The sequence below is a fragment of the Cylas formicarius genome, unplaced genomic scaffold, assembly GCF_029955315.1.
Source record: "Cylas formicarius isolate icCylForm1 unplaced genomic scaffold, icCylForm1.1 PGA_scaffold_10__41_contigs__length_53128322, whole genome shotgun sequence".
Lineage (NCBI taxonomy): Eukaryota > Metazoa > Arthropoda > Insecta > Coleoptera > Brentidae > Cylas > Cylas formicarius.
Window position 1 is genome coordinate 43927191 of NW_026844214.1, and position 12562 is coordinate 43939752.

At 44.0% G+C, this 12562-nt stretch overlaps 1 protein-coding gene across 2 annotated transcripts in view; it reads right to left on the bottom strand.

Annotated features, from left to right (window-relative positions):
* Window positions 1-2014: 2014 nt before the first annotated feature.
* LOC132708294 (titin) overlaps window positions 2015-12562 on the bottom strand; it is a 61586-nt gene continuing 51038 nt past the window's right edge. For both annotated transcript variants that reach the window (XM_060680531.1, XM_060680532.1), the window contains exons 6-8: window positions 10431-10984; window positions 10131-10377; window positions 2015-9973 (exon numbers count right to left, since the gene is read on the bottom strand). In XM_060680531.1, coding sequence (XP_060536514.1) covers window positions 2526-9973; window positions 10131-10377; window positions 10431-10984 — 8249 coding nt within the window. In that variant the 3' untranslated portion in view covers window positions 2015-2525. The remainder of the gene's footprint in view (window positions 9974-10130; window positions 10378-10430; window positions 10985-12562) is intronic.

A 12562-nucleotide genomic window follows, 5' to 3' on the forward strand; every position in this document is an offset into this window, starting at 1 on the left:
AATAGTTTACTCTAAGTGGAATAGAAAAGATATTTAAAAAAATAATATGTTAAAATATAAATCAGCTGCTGAAAAGCCATCACTGCTAATGACTATTTTAAAAATTATTATTTTTTTTGTTAATGTCTATTAATTTAACTAACATTTAATAAAAGTACTTTTTTTTTGCTTTTTGTTTCCATGGCATTTATCTAGGAGCAGAGTTAAATAAGATATCTGTTTAATTTTGCTCGTGGATGCTTTAATAATTTTAATTCCATGGCCAACTTTCTTTCTTACTTTAATATGCGCTTTTAAGGGTTAGTTTACGTCAGAAGAGAAAAAATCAAATTATTAGCGACCAAATAATACAATGTTCCATTTGAGATTGTTCGAGCTACATCTCGAAACGATTTGCCTAAAGAATTTCTTGACCACTGGGTTCTAAGTTTACCTTTTTTCTATCTTACAGTGTGTCCGAAATATAAAACTCTTTAAACCGCAAAATCCCTTTTCCACCCTGTATCTCAGGAACGAAACATGGTGGCATAATTCTGTTTGCTGCATTCAAGGTTTCACGAAAAATTGACACATGATCCAGAACTTGTTTCCAGAAATAATAACTTTCAGAGAGAACTTCGCTGCCACTTGAGGGAGTGTTGGAGCTTCTGAGGTGCTGTCTGCATAATTCTTACTTTCAAGTCAAAGATATGTTTTACGCACAAGATGATGGCCTGCCGATGGGTTTTTCTCTCTCTGCAGTGATAGCGAACAGATACATGGAGTGGCTTGAAACTCATGCCATAAACACTGCAACTATTAAACCTAAGATCTGGCTTCGATATGTTGACGATACCTTCATTATCTGGAGTGGAACCGATAGACAGCTAGACTCTTTTCTGAATCATCTTAATTCTTTGCGAACATCAATTAAATTTACTATTGAGAAAAAAAAGAACGGCTGTCTACCGTTTCTAGACGTCCTAGTAAGTAGAAATAATGGTTCTATTAACACGTCCGTATATAGGACACCTACCCACACAGGACAGTATCTAAAGTTTGAGTCTAACCATTCTGAAGCAACCAAACTAGGAATAATTAAGACGCTGTGCAAAAGAGCAATCACAATATGTAGCGACCAAGCATCTCCCGATGCCGAATTGAATAATGTTAAAAAGGATTTGCTTCAGAACGGTTACTCCGAAAAATCTATAAACAAAATAATAACAAACTGTAAGCGGGAAACAACACAGGAACAATGTGAGGTAGATACTCTGTCTCTCTTGACGATCCCATACGTGAAAGGAATATCAGAAAAGATTAGGCGAATAGCTAAACAATATCCAGTTAAAACTGTATTCAAATCTGGATCAACATTAAGAAGTGTACTCACAAAAACAAAGCCTGAAACGTCGACTCAAGAGAAAGAGTGTATCTACCAGATACCTTGTGAATGCGGAGAGTCATATATTGGCGAAACCTAAAGACCTCTAAAAATAAGAGTTGAAGAACATAAGAAACATACAATGAAGGGTGAAACGCAAAAATCAGGTATCGCAGAACATGTGTGGACCAAACAACACAACATCCAATGGTCCAGAGCGCGGGTTGTTCACAGAGAGCAGCATTGGAGATAGCGCAAATTTAAAGAAGCTGTTTTCATTAGAAACAATGAAAACATCTTCAGCAATCCAAGCGCGGATATACCAACAATGTGGCATCCTCTAATAAGGCATTCTAGTTGAACAACTTCACGCTTGACTATACCCGGCATGGATGAGCGCCGTCGCCTGGTTTATAAACCTTGTAGTCTTAGAATTAATTTTAGTTTACACCTGATAACGGGTAGTGATACAACTGTCCGAAACGTTGTGTAAGTTAAAAATAAAGACAATGGAAGTTCGACATCCTTTTAGTATTTCTAATAACTTTTGTGTTAAAAATGGACCGATAAAACAAAATAGCCTTTAATGTTATTGTTATATTTTATGTTAATTTCTTTTTCGTGATGGTTATAAAAAGAAAAATACACCAATTTCGTTAAACACCTGTTTATTTCACCTCACAAAAATTACAAAACGTCCCACGCCGTCCAGATAAGTCTCCCTACCCGGCGGTGGGACACCGCCTTTCCCTACATTCGTTTTGCCAATTCACGCCCCTTGCTCTTGCAAGATCGCGTTGGCCGGAATATGCAACCCCGAGAGATACAAAATTTTCCGATCTAGCAAAAAAAAAACTACACGCTCCTCAGTCCTTTAAAACCAAAATTTATTTAAAGAAAATAAAATAAATAAACAGAAAAACTGATATATATGTATATATAACAACTATATTAGAACCATTCTGGGAGGGGCGGGTTTTACGCAGGTGCGGGCGAGCGCGACTGTCCGGAATGGCACGATATCCCAAAGCATAAAACCCAAATACCACAAGCGCGTCAATTATCTCGTCGGTTAGCTAAAAAATATGCAACTCGTATCACAATGTTAGAAATCGATTAAATAGTCTCTAATCCTAAACCTCTAGTGGTACAAAAACTAAATCTACTTCGTCACGATCGGCATGTAGAACTTATGAGACTTGGTGTCTCTGGTGTGCTTGAATGGTCCCTTGGGCGAGTCTACCAAGACCGCAGGACAAGGCCCGATGTTCCTCGGGGCATACTCCTTCTTGTACGACGTCACCACGTGCACGTTGGTATCCCCCAATGTTATATTTGATATATTCGATCGTCTAGTCACCCTCTCCACCTTTTGGATGTTCTGCTGTTTCGTAAACTCCCCGTAGGCCTTGGCCTCTGATTGGCCGTAAAAGTGACCCCCCACCGAAAGATTATCCTTGCGCACGATCTTTTGCGGACGCTCCACCATCTGGTAATTGGTGGAGAACTGCTGGCTCTTCTTCAATGCCCCGGTATTCTCCTGGTGCGATCTGTGGATCGAGCTCAAACTCTGCCTGTCGGTATTTACTACGGTACGGCCCTGATCGTGGATGTTACACACCGACTTCCTCATGTCCAAGGCGGAAGCGCTGGTGGCGTGTAATGCTTCGGTAGATGTGTGGAGACCTTTACGGTGCAGAATTTGGTTGCTGATCTCTTCCGAACTGATGACGTTCTTTCGATGGTGCTGCTGAGCTGAGCTCTTCTGTGTAACCTGTTTCGACACGTCCGACTGGCTGCTGGAATGGACGATGTTGTTCTGCCTGATGACGTTAACGTTTTCGGTGTGTTTCGTACTTTCCTGCACGTGGGTTTGGGAAGACGACTTGCGGATTTCGTTTACCGCCGATCCAGTATTCCTAGTAACCGTGCGAGTCACTTTTACGACAGTACCATCATGCAAAGTCTTTACGTCCGTAGATACGTCGGTGGTTTGTTTACCCGCTCGGTTGACGACATTGTTCTCCACAAGCTCTTGCTTATTGATAGTGGACTCTCGCCTCTGGACATCTTTTTTGCTGGTGTCCACTATTTCCCTAGATTCCCGCCGGTCCTTTTTGTCAACCTTCCTCACATAAGTATTGTAATTGGTCTGGTTAGTGGTTTGCATCAGGGTCTTGTCGTCTCCCAGAGTTATGTGCGACTCCATGTGTCTGCGTTTATCTACCACCGTTGTTCTGGGAGGTGATTTTCTTGGAGACGGCTCATACGTAGTCCTGGACGTAGTTACGTACTCTGTTTTGCCTTCGCCGATCTTCAGATGATCCTCATGCTTCTTAATCTCAGCTCTCTCTCCTCTCACCACGGTATATTGAGACTTGGACACGGTGGTATCTTGGAACTCGCCCGTTATCTTCAAATTATCTTGGGGCTTCTTTGGCGTCGGCCGCTCCGTGGGCTGATAACCTAGTTTTTGAGGTACCTCTAAGTCACCCTCTGGCTTTAAGTTTTCGTGGTGCCGGATAGGAGTCCTTCGTTCACCAGGACCGACTTTGGTGGGAGTACGTCTCTCAAAGTCACCTTCAGGATGTAAATTGTCTTGGGGCTTTTTGGGAGTGGGTCTTTCAGCTTGGACAAACTTGCGCTTTTCGGGTCTCTCGAAATCTCCTTCCGGGTGCAAATTGTCTTGGTGTCTGATGGGTGACCTTCGCTCGCCAGGACCGATAGGTCTCTGCGAAGGTCTTTCGAAATCACCTTCAGGGTGCAGGTTGTCTTGGGGCTTCTTGGGAGTTGGTCTCTCAGCAGGGACAAACTTGGGCTTGTCGGGTCTATCGAAATCTCCTTCTGGGTGTAAATGGTCTTGATGCCGGATGGGCGTTCTTCGCTCGCCCGGGCCCACAGGTTTGTGAGAAGGTCTTTCGAAATCACCTTCAGGGCGCAGGTTATCTTGTGGCTTCTTGGGAGTTGGTCGTTCTGCAGGTTGGTATCCGGGTCGTTCTGGTCGCTCGAAATCACCTTCAGGATGAAGGTTATCTTCGTGTCTGATGGGAGACCTTCTTTCACCAGGGCCCACCTTGGTGGGTGATGGTCGCTCGAAGTCTCCTTCGGGATGAAGATTGTCATCGTGTTTGATAGGACGACGTTTCTCGCCTGGTCCAATCTTGGTCGGAGTGGGTCTATCGAAATCTCCTTCGAGCTTCAGGTTATCGTCATGTCGTACGATCTGTACTCTCTCAGTATGTGTGGAGAACTCGTCTCTTTTCTTGTACTCATTGAATTCACCCTCCATTCTCAAGTTATCTTTCCTCAAGATAACGTTAGCTCGCTCTCCTTTCACCACCCTGTAGTCGTCCCTTGTGCGGGTGTCCACGAACTCGCCTTGCACCTTCAGGTTGTCTTCGTGCTTAACTATTTCCGCCCTTTCGCCCCTGACGACTCTGTAGTCGTCTCTCGTTCTGGTATCGATGAAATCACCAGTCATGTGCAGATTATCCTCATGCTTCACTATTTGAGCCCGATCTACATGGGTGACCTTGGAGAAGTCGTCCCTCCTGCGGATGTCCCACTCCCCTTCCATCTTCAGATTATCCTCATGCCTAACGATTTCTACTTTCTCACCGCGCACAACATTGTAGTCATCCCGTCTAGTGATCTTCATGTCTCCTTCCGACCTCAGATTGTCCTCGTGCCTGATAGGCCTTCGAATTTCGGCGGGTCCGATTTCTTTGATCTCCGGACGTTCGAACTCACCTTCCGGTTTAAGGTTGTCTTCCGGTTTCTTCTGTTTCGGTCTCTCGGCAGGCACGAACGTTTCTGATACGTGCTTCTCAAAATCGCCCTCAGGTTTAAGATTATCAGAAGGTTTGACGGGAGTAGGTCTTTCAGCTGGCCGATACCCTGGTTTTTCAGGCCGTTCGAAGTCTCCTTCAGGTCTGAGATTGTCATCATGCTTGATGGGCGATCTTTTTTCACCTGGTCCAACTTTCGTTGGTGAAGGTCTTTCAAAATCTCCTTCTGGTCTGAGATTATCTTCTGGTCTCTTCTGTGTTGGCCTCTCTGCGGGTACAAACTTCTCCGGAGTTCGTTTTTCAAACTCTCCTTCAGGTTTGAGGTTATCAGAAGGCTTCACTGGCGTCGGCCTCGCAGCTGGTCGATATCCTGGTTTGTTAGGGCGTTCGAAATCTCCCTCAGGTCTGAGATTGTCATCGTGCTTAATGGGGGACCTTCGTTCGCCTGGACCAACTTTAGTTGGCGATGGTCTCTCAAAATCTCCTTCAGGCCTAAGGTTGTCCTCAGGTCGTTTCTGTTTCGGTCGTTCAGCAGGTACAAACTGTTCCGGTGTACGTTTCTCAAACTCCCCTTCAGGCCTGAGATTATCCGATGGTTTAACTGGTGTTGGTCTTTCCCCGGGTTGATATCTGGGCCTCTCCGGCCTTTCAAAATCTCCCTCCGGTCTAAGGTTGTCATCGTGTTTGATTGGCGTTCTCTTTTCAGCGGGACCGATTTTTGTTGGGGTCGGTCTTTCGAAGTCTCCTTCCGGTCTGAGATTATCTTCTGGACGTTTCTGTTTCGGTCTTTCAGCTGGTAGGAACTTCTCTGGAGTGCGCTTCTCAAATTCTCCTTCCGGTCTGAGATTATCAGAAGGTTTAACTGGTGTTGGTCTTTCTGATGGTTGATATCTTGGTCGTTCTGGTCGCTCAAAGTCCCCTTCCGGCCTAAGATTGTCATCATGTTTAATGGGAGACCTTCTTTCACATGGACCTACTTTAGTTGGTGACGGTCTTTCAAAATCTCCTTCAGATCTAAGATTGTCTTCCGGTCTCTTTTGTTTCGGCCTCTCCGCTGGTACAAACTTCTCGGGAGTTCTTTTTTCGAAATCTCCTTCAGGTTTGAGATTATCAGAAGGTTTGACTGGTGTAGGTCTCTCTGCCGGTTGATATCCCGGTTTTTCAGGCCTTTCAAAGTCTCCTTCAGGCCTGAGATTGTCATCATGCTTAATCGGCGATCTTCTTTCACCCGGACCGATTTTTGTTGGTGAAGGTCTTTCAAACTCTCCTTCAGGTCTAAGATTGTCCTCTGGTCTCTTTTGTTTTGGTCTTTCTGCAGGCATAAACTTCTCCGGAGTTCGTTTCTCAAACTCTCCTTCTGGTTTAAGGTTGTCGGATGGTTTAACCGGAACTGGTCTTTCGGCAGGATGGTACTTTGGTTTTTCAGGTCGTTCAAAGTCACCTTCAGGTCTAAGATTATCATCGTGTTTAATGGGTGTCCGCTTCTCTGCAGGTCCAATATGGGTAGGGCTGGGTCTTTCAAAGTCACCTTCTGGTCGAAGATTATCCTCTGGACGTTTCTGTTTGGGCCTTTCGGCAGGTACGAATTTCTCCGGAGTACGTTTCTCAAACTCCCCTTCAGGTCTGAGGTTATCAGACGGCTTGACGGGTGTTGGTCTTTCAGCTGGTTGATATCTTGGTTTTTCCGGACGTTCAAAGTCTCCTTCAGGTCTGAGATTGTCATCGTGCTTTATTGGGGATCTTCTTTCACCTGGACCAACTTTAGTCGGGGATGGTCTTTCGAAATCTCCTTCAGGTCTAAGATTGTCTGCTGGTCTCTTTTGTTTCGGTCTCTCTGCTGGTACAAACTTCTCCGGAGTACGTTTCTCGAACTCCCCTTCAGGTTTGAGGTTATCTGAAGGTTTAACGGGTGTAGGTCTTTCAGCTGGTCGATATCCTGGTTTTTCGGGACGTTCAAAGTCTCCTTCTGGTCTGAGATTGTCATCGTGCTTTATAGGGGATCTCCGTTCACCTGGACCAACTTTAGTCGGTGATGGTCTTTCAAAATCTCCTTCAGGCCTAAGATTGTCCTCTGGTCTCTTTTGCTTCGGTCTTTCTGCTGGTACGAACTTCTCCGGAGTACGTTTCTCAAACTCCCCTTCAGGTTTGAGGTTATCTGAAGGTTTAAGTGGTGTAGGTCTTTCAGCTGGTCGATATCCTGGTTTTTCCGGACGTTCAAAATCTCCTTCAGGTCTGAGATTGTCATCGTGCTTTATAGGGGATCTCCGTTCACCTGGACCAACTTTAGTCGGTGATGGTCTTTCAAAATCTCCTTCAGGCCTAAGATTGTCCTCTGGTCTCTTTTGCTTCGGTCTTTCTGCTGGTACGAACTTCTCCGGAGTACGTTTCTCAAACTCCCCTTCAGGTTTGAGATTGTCTGAAGGTTTAACTGGTGTAGGTCTTTCAGCTGGTCGATAACCCGGTTTTTCCGGGCGTTCAAAATCTCCTTCAGGTCTGAGATTGTCATCGTGCTTAATGGGAGATCTTCTTTCACCCGGACCAACTCTAGTTGGCGATGGTCTTTCAAAATCTCCTTCTGGTCTCAGATTATCTTCTGGTTTCTTTTGCTTCGGCCTCTCTGCCGGTACAAACTTTTCAGGAGTACGTTTCTCAAACTCTCCTTCAGGTCTGAGATTGTCTTCTGGTCTCTTTTGCTTCGGTCGTTCTGCCGGTACAAACTTTTCTGGAGTACGTTTCTCGAACTCCCCTTCAGGTTTGAGGTTATCTGAAGGTTTAATTGGTGTAGGTCTTTCAGCTGGTCGATAACCCGGTTTTTCCGGGCGTTCAAAATCTCCTTCAGGTCTGAGATTGTCATCATGCTTAATGGGGGATCTTCTTTCACCCGGACCAACTCTAGTTAGTGACGGTCTTTCAAAATCTCCTTCTGGTCTCAGATTATCTTCTGGTCTCTTTTGCTTCGGCCTCTCTGCTGGTACAAACTTTTCAGGAGTACGTATCTCAAACTCTCCTTCAGGTCTGAGATTGTCTTCTGGTCTCTTTTGCTTCGGTCTTTCTGCTGGTACAAACTTCTCTGGAGTTCGTTTCTCAAACTCCCCTTCAGGTTTGAGGTTATCGGAAGGTTTGATGGGTGTAGGCCTCTCAGCTGGACGATATCCTGGTTTTTCAGGCCGTTCGAAGTCTCCTTCAGGTCGTAAATTATCATCATGCTTTATGGGTGACCTTCTTTCACCCGGGCCTACTTTAGTCGGTGATGGTCTTTCGAAATCTCCTTCAGGTCTGAGATTATCTTCTGGTCTCTTTTGCTTTGGTCTCTCTGCTGGTACAAACTTCTCCGGAGTACGTTTCTCGAATTCCCCTTCAGGTTTGAGATTATCTGAAGGTTTGACGGGTGTAGGTCTCTCGGCTGGTCGATATCCTGGTTTTTCCGGCCGTTCAAAGTCTCCTTCAGGTCTGAGATTGTCATCGTGCTTAATGGGGGATCTTCTTTCACCGGGACCAACTCTAGTTGGTGACGGTCTTTCAAAATCTCCTTCGGGTCTAAGATTATCTTCCGGTCTCTTTTGCTTCGGTCTCTCTGCTGGTATAAACTTTTCAGGAGTACGTTTCTCAAACTCCCCTTCAGGTCTGAGATTATCTTCTGGTCTCTTTTGCTTTGGTCTCTCTGCTGGTACAAACTTTTCCGGAGTACGTTTCTCGAATTCCCCTTCAGGTTTGAGATTATCTGAAGGTTTGACGGGTGTAGGTCTCTCGGCTGGTCGATATCCTGGTTTTTCCGGCCGTTCAAAGTCTCCTTCAGGTCTGAGATTGTCATCGTGCTTAATGGGGGATCTTCTTTCACCGGGACCAACTCTAGTTGGTGACGGTCTTTCAAAATCTCCTTCTGGTCTAAGATTATCTTCCGGTCTCTTTTGTTTCGGTCTCTCTGCTGGTACAAACTTTTCAGGTGTGCGTTTCTCAAACTCCCCTTCAGGTCTTAAGTTGTCCTCTGGGCGTTTCTGTCTTGGCCTTTCTGCTGGCACGAATTTCTCTGGGGTGCGTTTTTCGAAGTCTCCCTCAGGTCTCAGATTATCTTCGTGCCTAACCGGATTCGGTCTATAACCCGGTCTATATTTCGGCTTCTCCGGTACCTCAAATTCACCCTCTGGTCTCAAATTATCTTCAGGGCGTTTTTGTTTGGGCCTTTCCGAAGGGCTGTAACCCGGTTTTTCCGGACGTTCGAAATCACCTTCCGGTCTGAGGTTATCTTGAGGTTTCTTTGGCTTGGGTCTTTCAGCGGGAACGAATTTCTCCGGAGTTCTCTTCTCGAAATCGCCCTCCGGACGGAGGTTATCCTGAGGCTTTCGAGGAGTGGGTCGTTCAGTCAATTTGGGCACGAAGTCCTCTTTAGACTTAGGAGTGCCCTCGAATTGTCCTTCGGGTCTCAAGTTATCCCGATGGACCACCACCGTCTGCCTAAGGTCGGTGGTATCGAACGTTTTGTAGACGTCCTTCGTTGTGGTGGAGATCTCGGTGTTCTCCGTAGAGTAGAACTTCTCCACGTCATCTTTAGTCCACGTACGTCTCCTACGTTCCACATGGGGAACTTTCTCGGTGTACTCGACAGTGGTGGACGTATCGAAGGTCATGTCACCTTCCAGCACGAGATTGTCGCGTCTCTTTTCAACGCTGGTACGTTCGACAGTCGTGCTGTAGTCGATAAATTCGGTCTTGGAGGTCGTCTCTGAGGTAAAGTCGCCTTCGACTTTGGTGAAGGTGTTGCGTCTCACAGGACTCGGTCTCGGCACCAGCTCGCCGGTAAAATCCGATCTCGAGGTTGTGGTATCTGCAATTAAAGTAACCAGTTCTCATTCTATGGTAGACATCACAGAAGATAATTTTTATTATGATCTTGCTGTAAAATGTGCCGGTGACTCCTACTTACCTTACCAAAATTAGGCGAGGCTATCGAATATTCCCAACAAATTAAAATAAATACTCACCGATAAACTCTCCTTCTAAGGTTATGTTGTCTTCGTGGCGTATAATTTCCGCGCGATCCCCACGAATGATGCGGTAGTCTTCGACGGTCCTCTTAACGAACTCGCCCTCGGGTTTTAGGTTGTCCTGGGGCTTCTTCTGAATGGGTCGTTCTGCTGGTCTGTATTCCGGTTTGTCCGGCCTCAAAAACTCTCCCTCCGGCTTAAGGTTGTCCTCGGGCCGTTTGGGTATCGATTTCTCTGCTGGGATCTACCAAAATACCCTTTAAAATGACGCCAACGTTCGGTGTTCGACTTGCTTACCCATCTTTCCGGCTCGGGCACCTCAAAGTCTCCCTCCGGCCTGAGGTTGTCTTGGGGTTTTTTGATTGGAGCTCGGTCTCCAGGTTTCCATTCTTCTTGAGGTCTTTTAGGGAATTCACCTTCTGGTCGTAAGTTATCTTCGGGCTTTTTCTGCTTCGGTCGTTCCGCAGGTTGGTAGCCAGGTTTTTGAGGGCGTTCGAAGTCGCCCTCAGGGTGTAGGTTATCCTGAGGCTTCCTGACTGGTGCTCTATCCCCAGGTTTCCATTCTTCGTGAGGTCTTTTGGGGAATTCGCCTTCAGGATGCAGGTTATCTTGGGGTTTCTTTATGGGTGCTCTGTCTCCTGGTCTCCATTGTTCGTGGGCTCTTTTGGGAAACTCTCCCTCGGGGTGCAGGTTATCTTCTGGCTTCTTTTGCTTCGGTCGTTCCGCAGGTTGGTAGCCTGGTTTTTGGGGACGTTCGAAGTCGCCCTCGGGGCGTAAGTTGTCCTGGGGTTTCTTCGGGACAGGTCGTTCAACAGGTTGCCATTTTTCGGGAGTTCGTTTCTCGAAATCACCTACATTCAACGGAAGATCACTAAATTTGCTTACAATTTCAATTTAATTAATTAATTCAAGTGTTACGAACTCAAAACTAGCTATAGCTATAGCTAATAGTTACTACGTTAAAACTTGATGCGCCGTAAGCGGCATCGATATTTTTATAGAGAAGGTAATGAATATTCCGCGCATGTATCAACATTTCGCCCACTAACCAGCACTTTGTGCCATTTTCTTTCTAAACAGCGACTTCCACACACTTAATCGTTTTCCAAAAACATTTAATCAAAGCTGGGCATATATTAAGACAATATTGTCATAAGAATACCGTATCGTATTGACGATTGACGAAGATTATTGGTTAAAAACGAGATTTTAAATCTCGCGCATACGCACCTTGAAAAAAAAAATTCATAGTTACTTCATAAGTTCCTGTATTATCGACACAAGTAGGGCCTCTATATCTTCAGTAGTTATATAGTAAAAACGAAACGCAAGTGAACGTTTTTACTTTGGAACTTTGGAAACATATTCAAAGCACCTTTTTACGAGGAATTTAATCATTTCAATTATTTGGAAAAGTAAATTTTAATGTTTATCATCAGAAAAATTACTGTCCAAAAATATAGCATGCTTATAATTTTGAACAAGCAAATTTTAGGTGTTACTGTAATACAGAATTAAAATTCGTACTTGTAGTTATCAAATTGTAATTGTTGGCTGTAAAGACATCTAAGTTTTTTTTAATCCTTTAGATAGCTCATATAAAATGATGAGAAAACTTGTACTCAGTGACATTTTCTCAGAAATGTGTGGCGTGTTTGTATTTGTTATCCTTTTAAAGTCTAATATTAGTGACTGTCATCAGTACTGTTTTTCAGTTAATTATTTTAAAAGGGCTTTAAAACGACTATTCCGAGCCAACATCATATCGCTATTTGATGTATAGTTTCTTGGCCTTTTCTTCTCAAACCGGTTACTAGTAATTACGTTGTATTACAATATTTTCAAAATATCTTTAAGAGATTGTTTTCTCTCTGTATTCTTGGTTTTTATAAAAAGAAGTATCTCATTTATTTGAAAAACTAAATTCATACTTTAAGTATTAATAGCGAAAATTACAATTTGGCAAGTATTAGTACCCTTTTTCAAAGTGTACTAAGTAAAGTAAAAGTACGCTATATTTTTGGCAAGGCAATTTTGAGACATTTTCAATAATTCAAAAATATACAGGTATCCCACATAGTAAAAAACTTTTTTTCTGTTGATAACCTTAAAACTATTCGTTTTAACATTATTATACTTATGCCATTAACTTCTACGTAAAAAGCTAACTGGCGATCCATTATAAATATTACCCCCCGCCCCTAGTCTTTTTTTACATTTTGAAAAAAACAGTATTAGACAAAAGTTGCAGGTTTTGTTGTACGGATTTAATATTACATACTTATTTATAGACAAGGTGTGCCTGAAAAATATATCAAATATAAATCCTGTATATTATTTCATAAAAAGAAAGAACCTTTTACGGTGATTTCAATACTAAAAATAAAATCGTAATTTAGTTGGCCATGCGTCATGCCAACGCGTTGTTT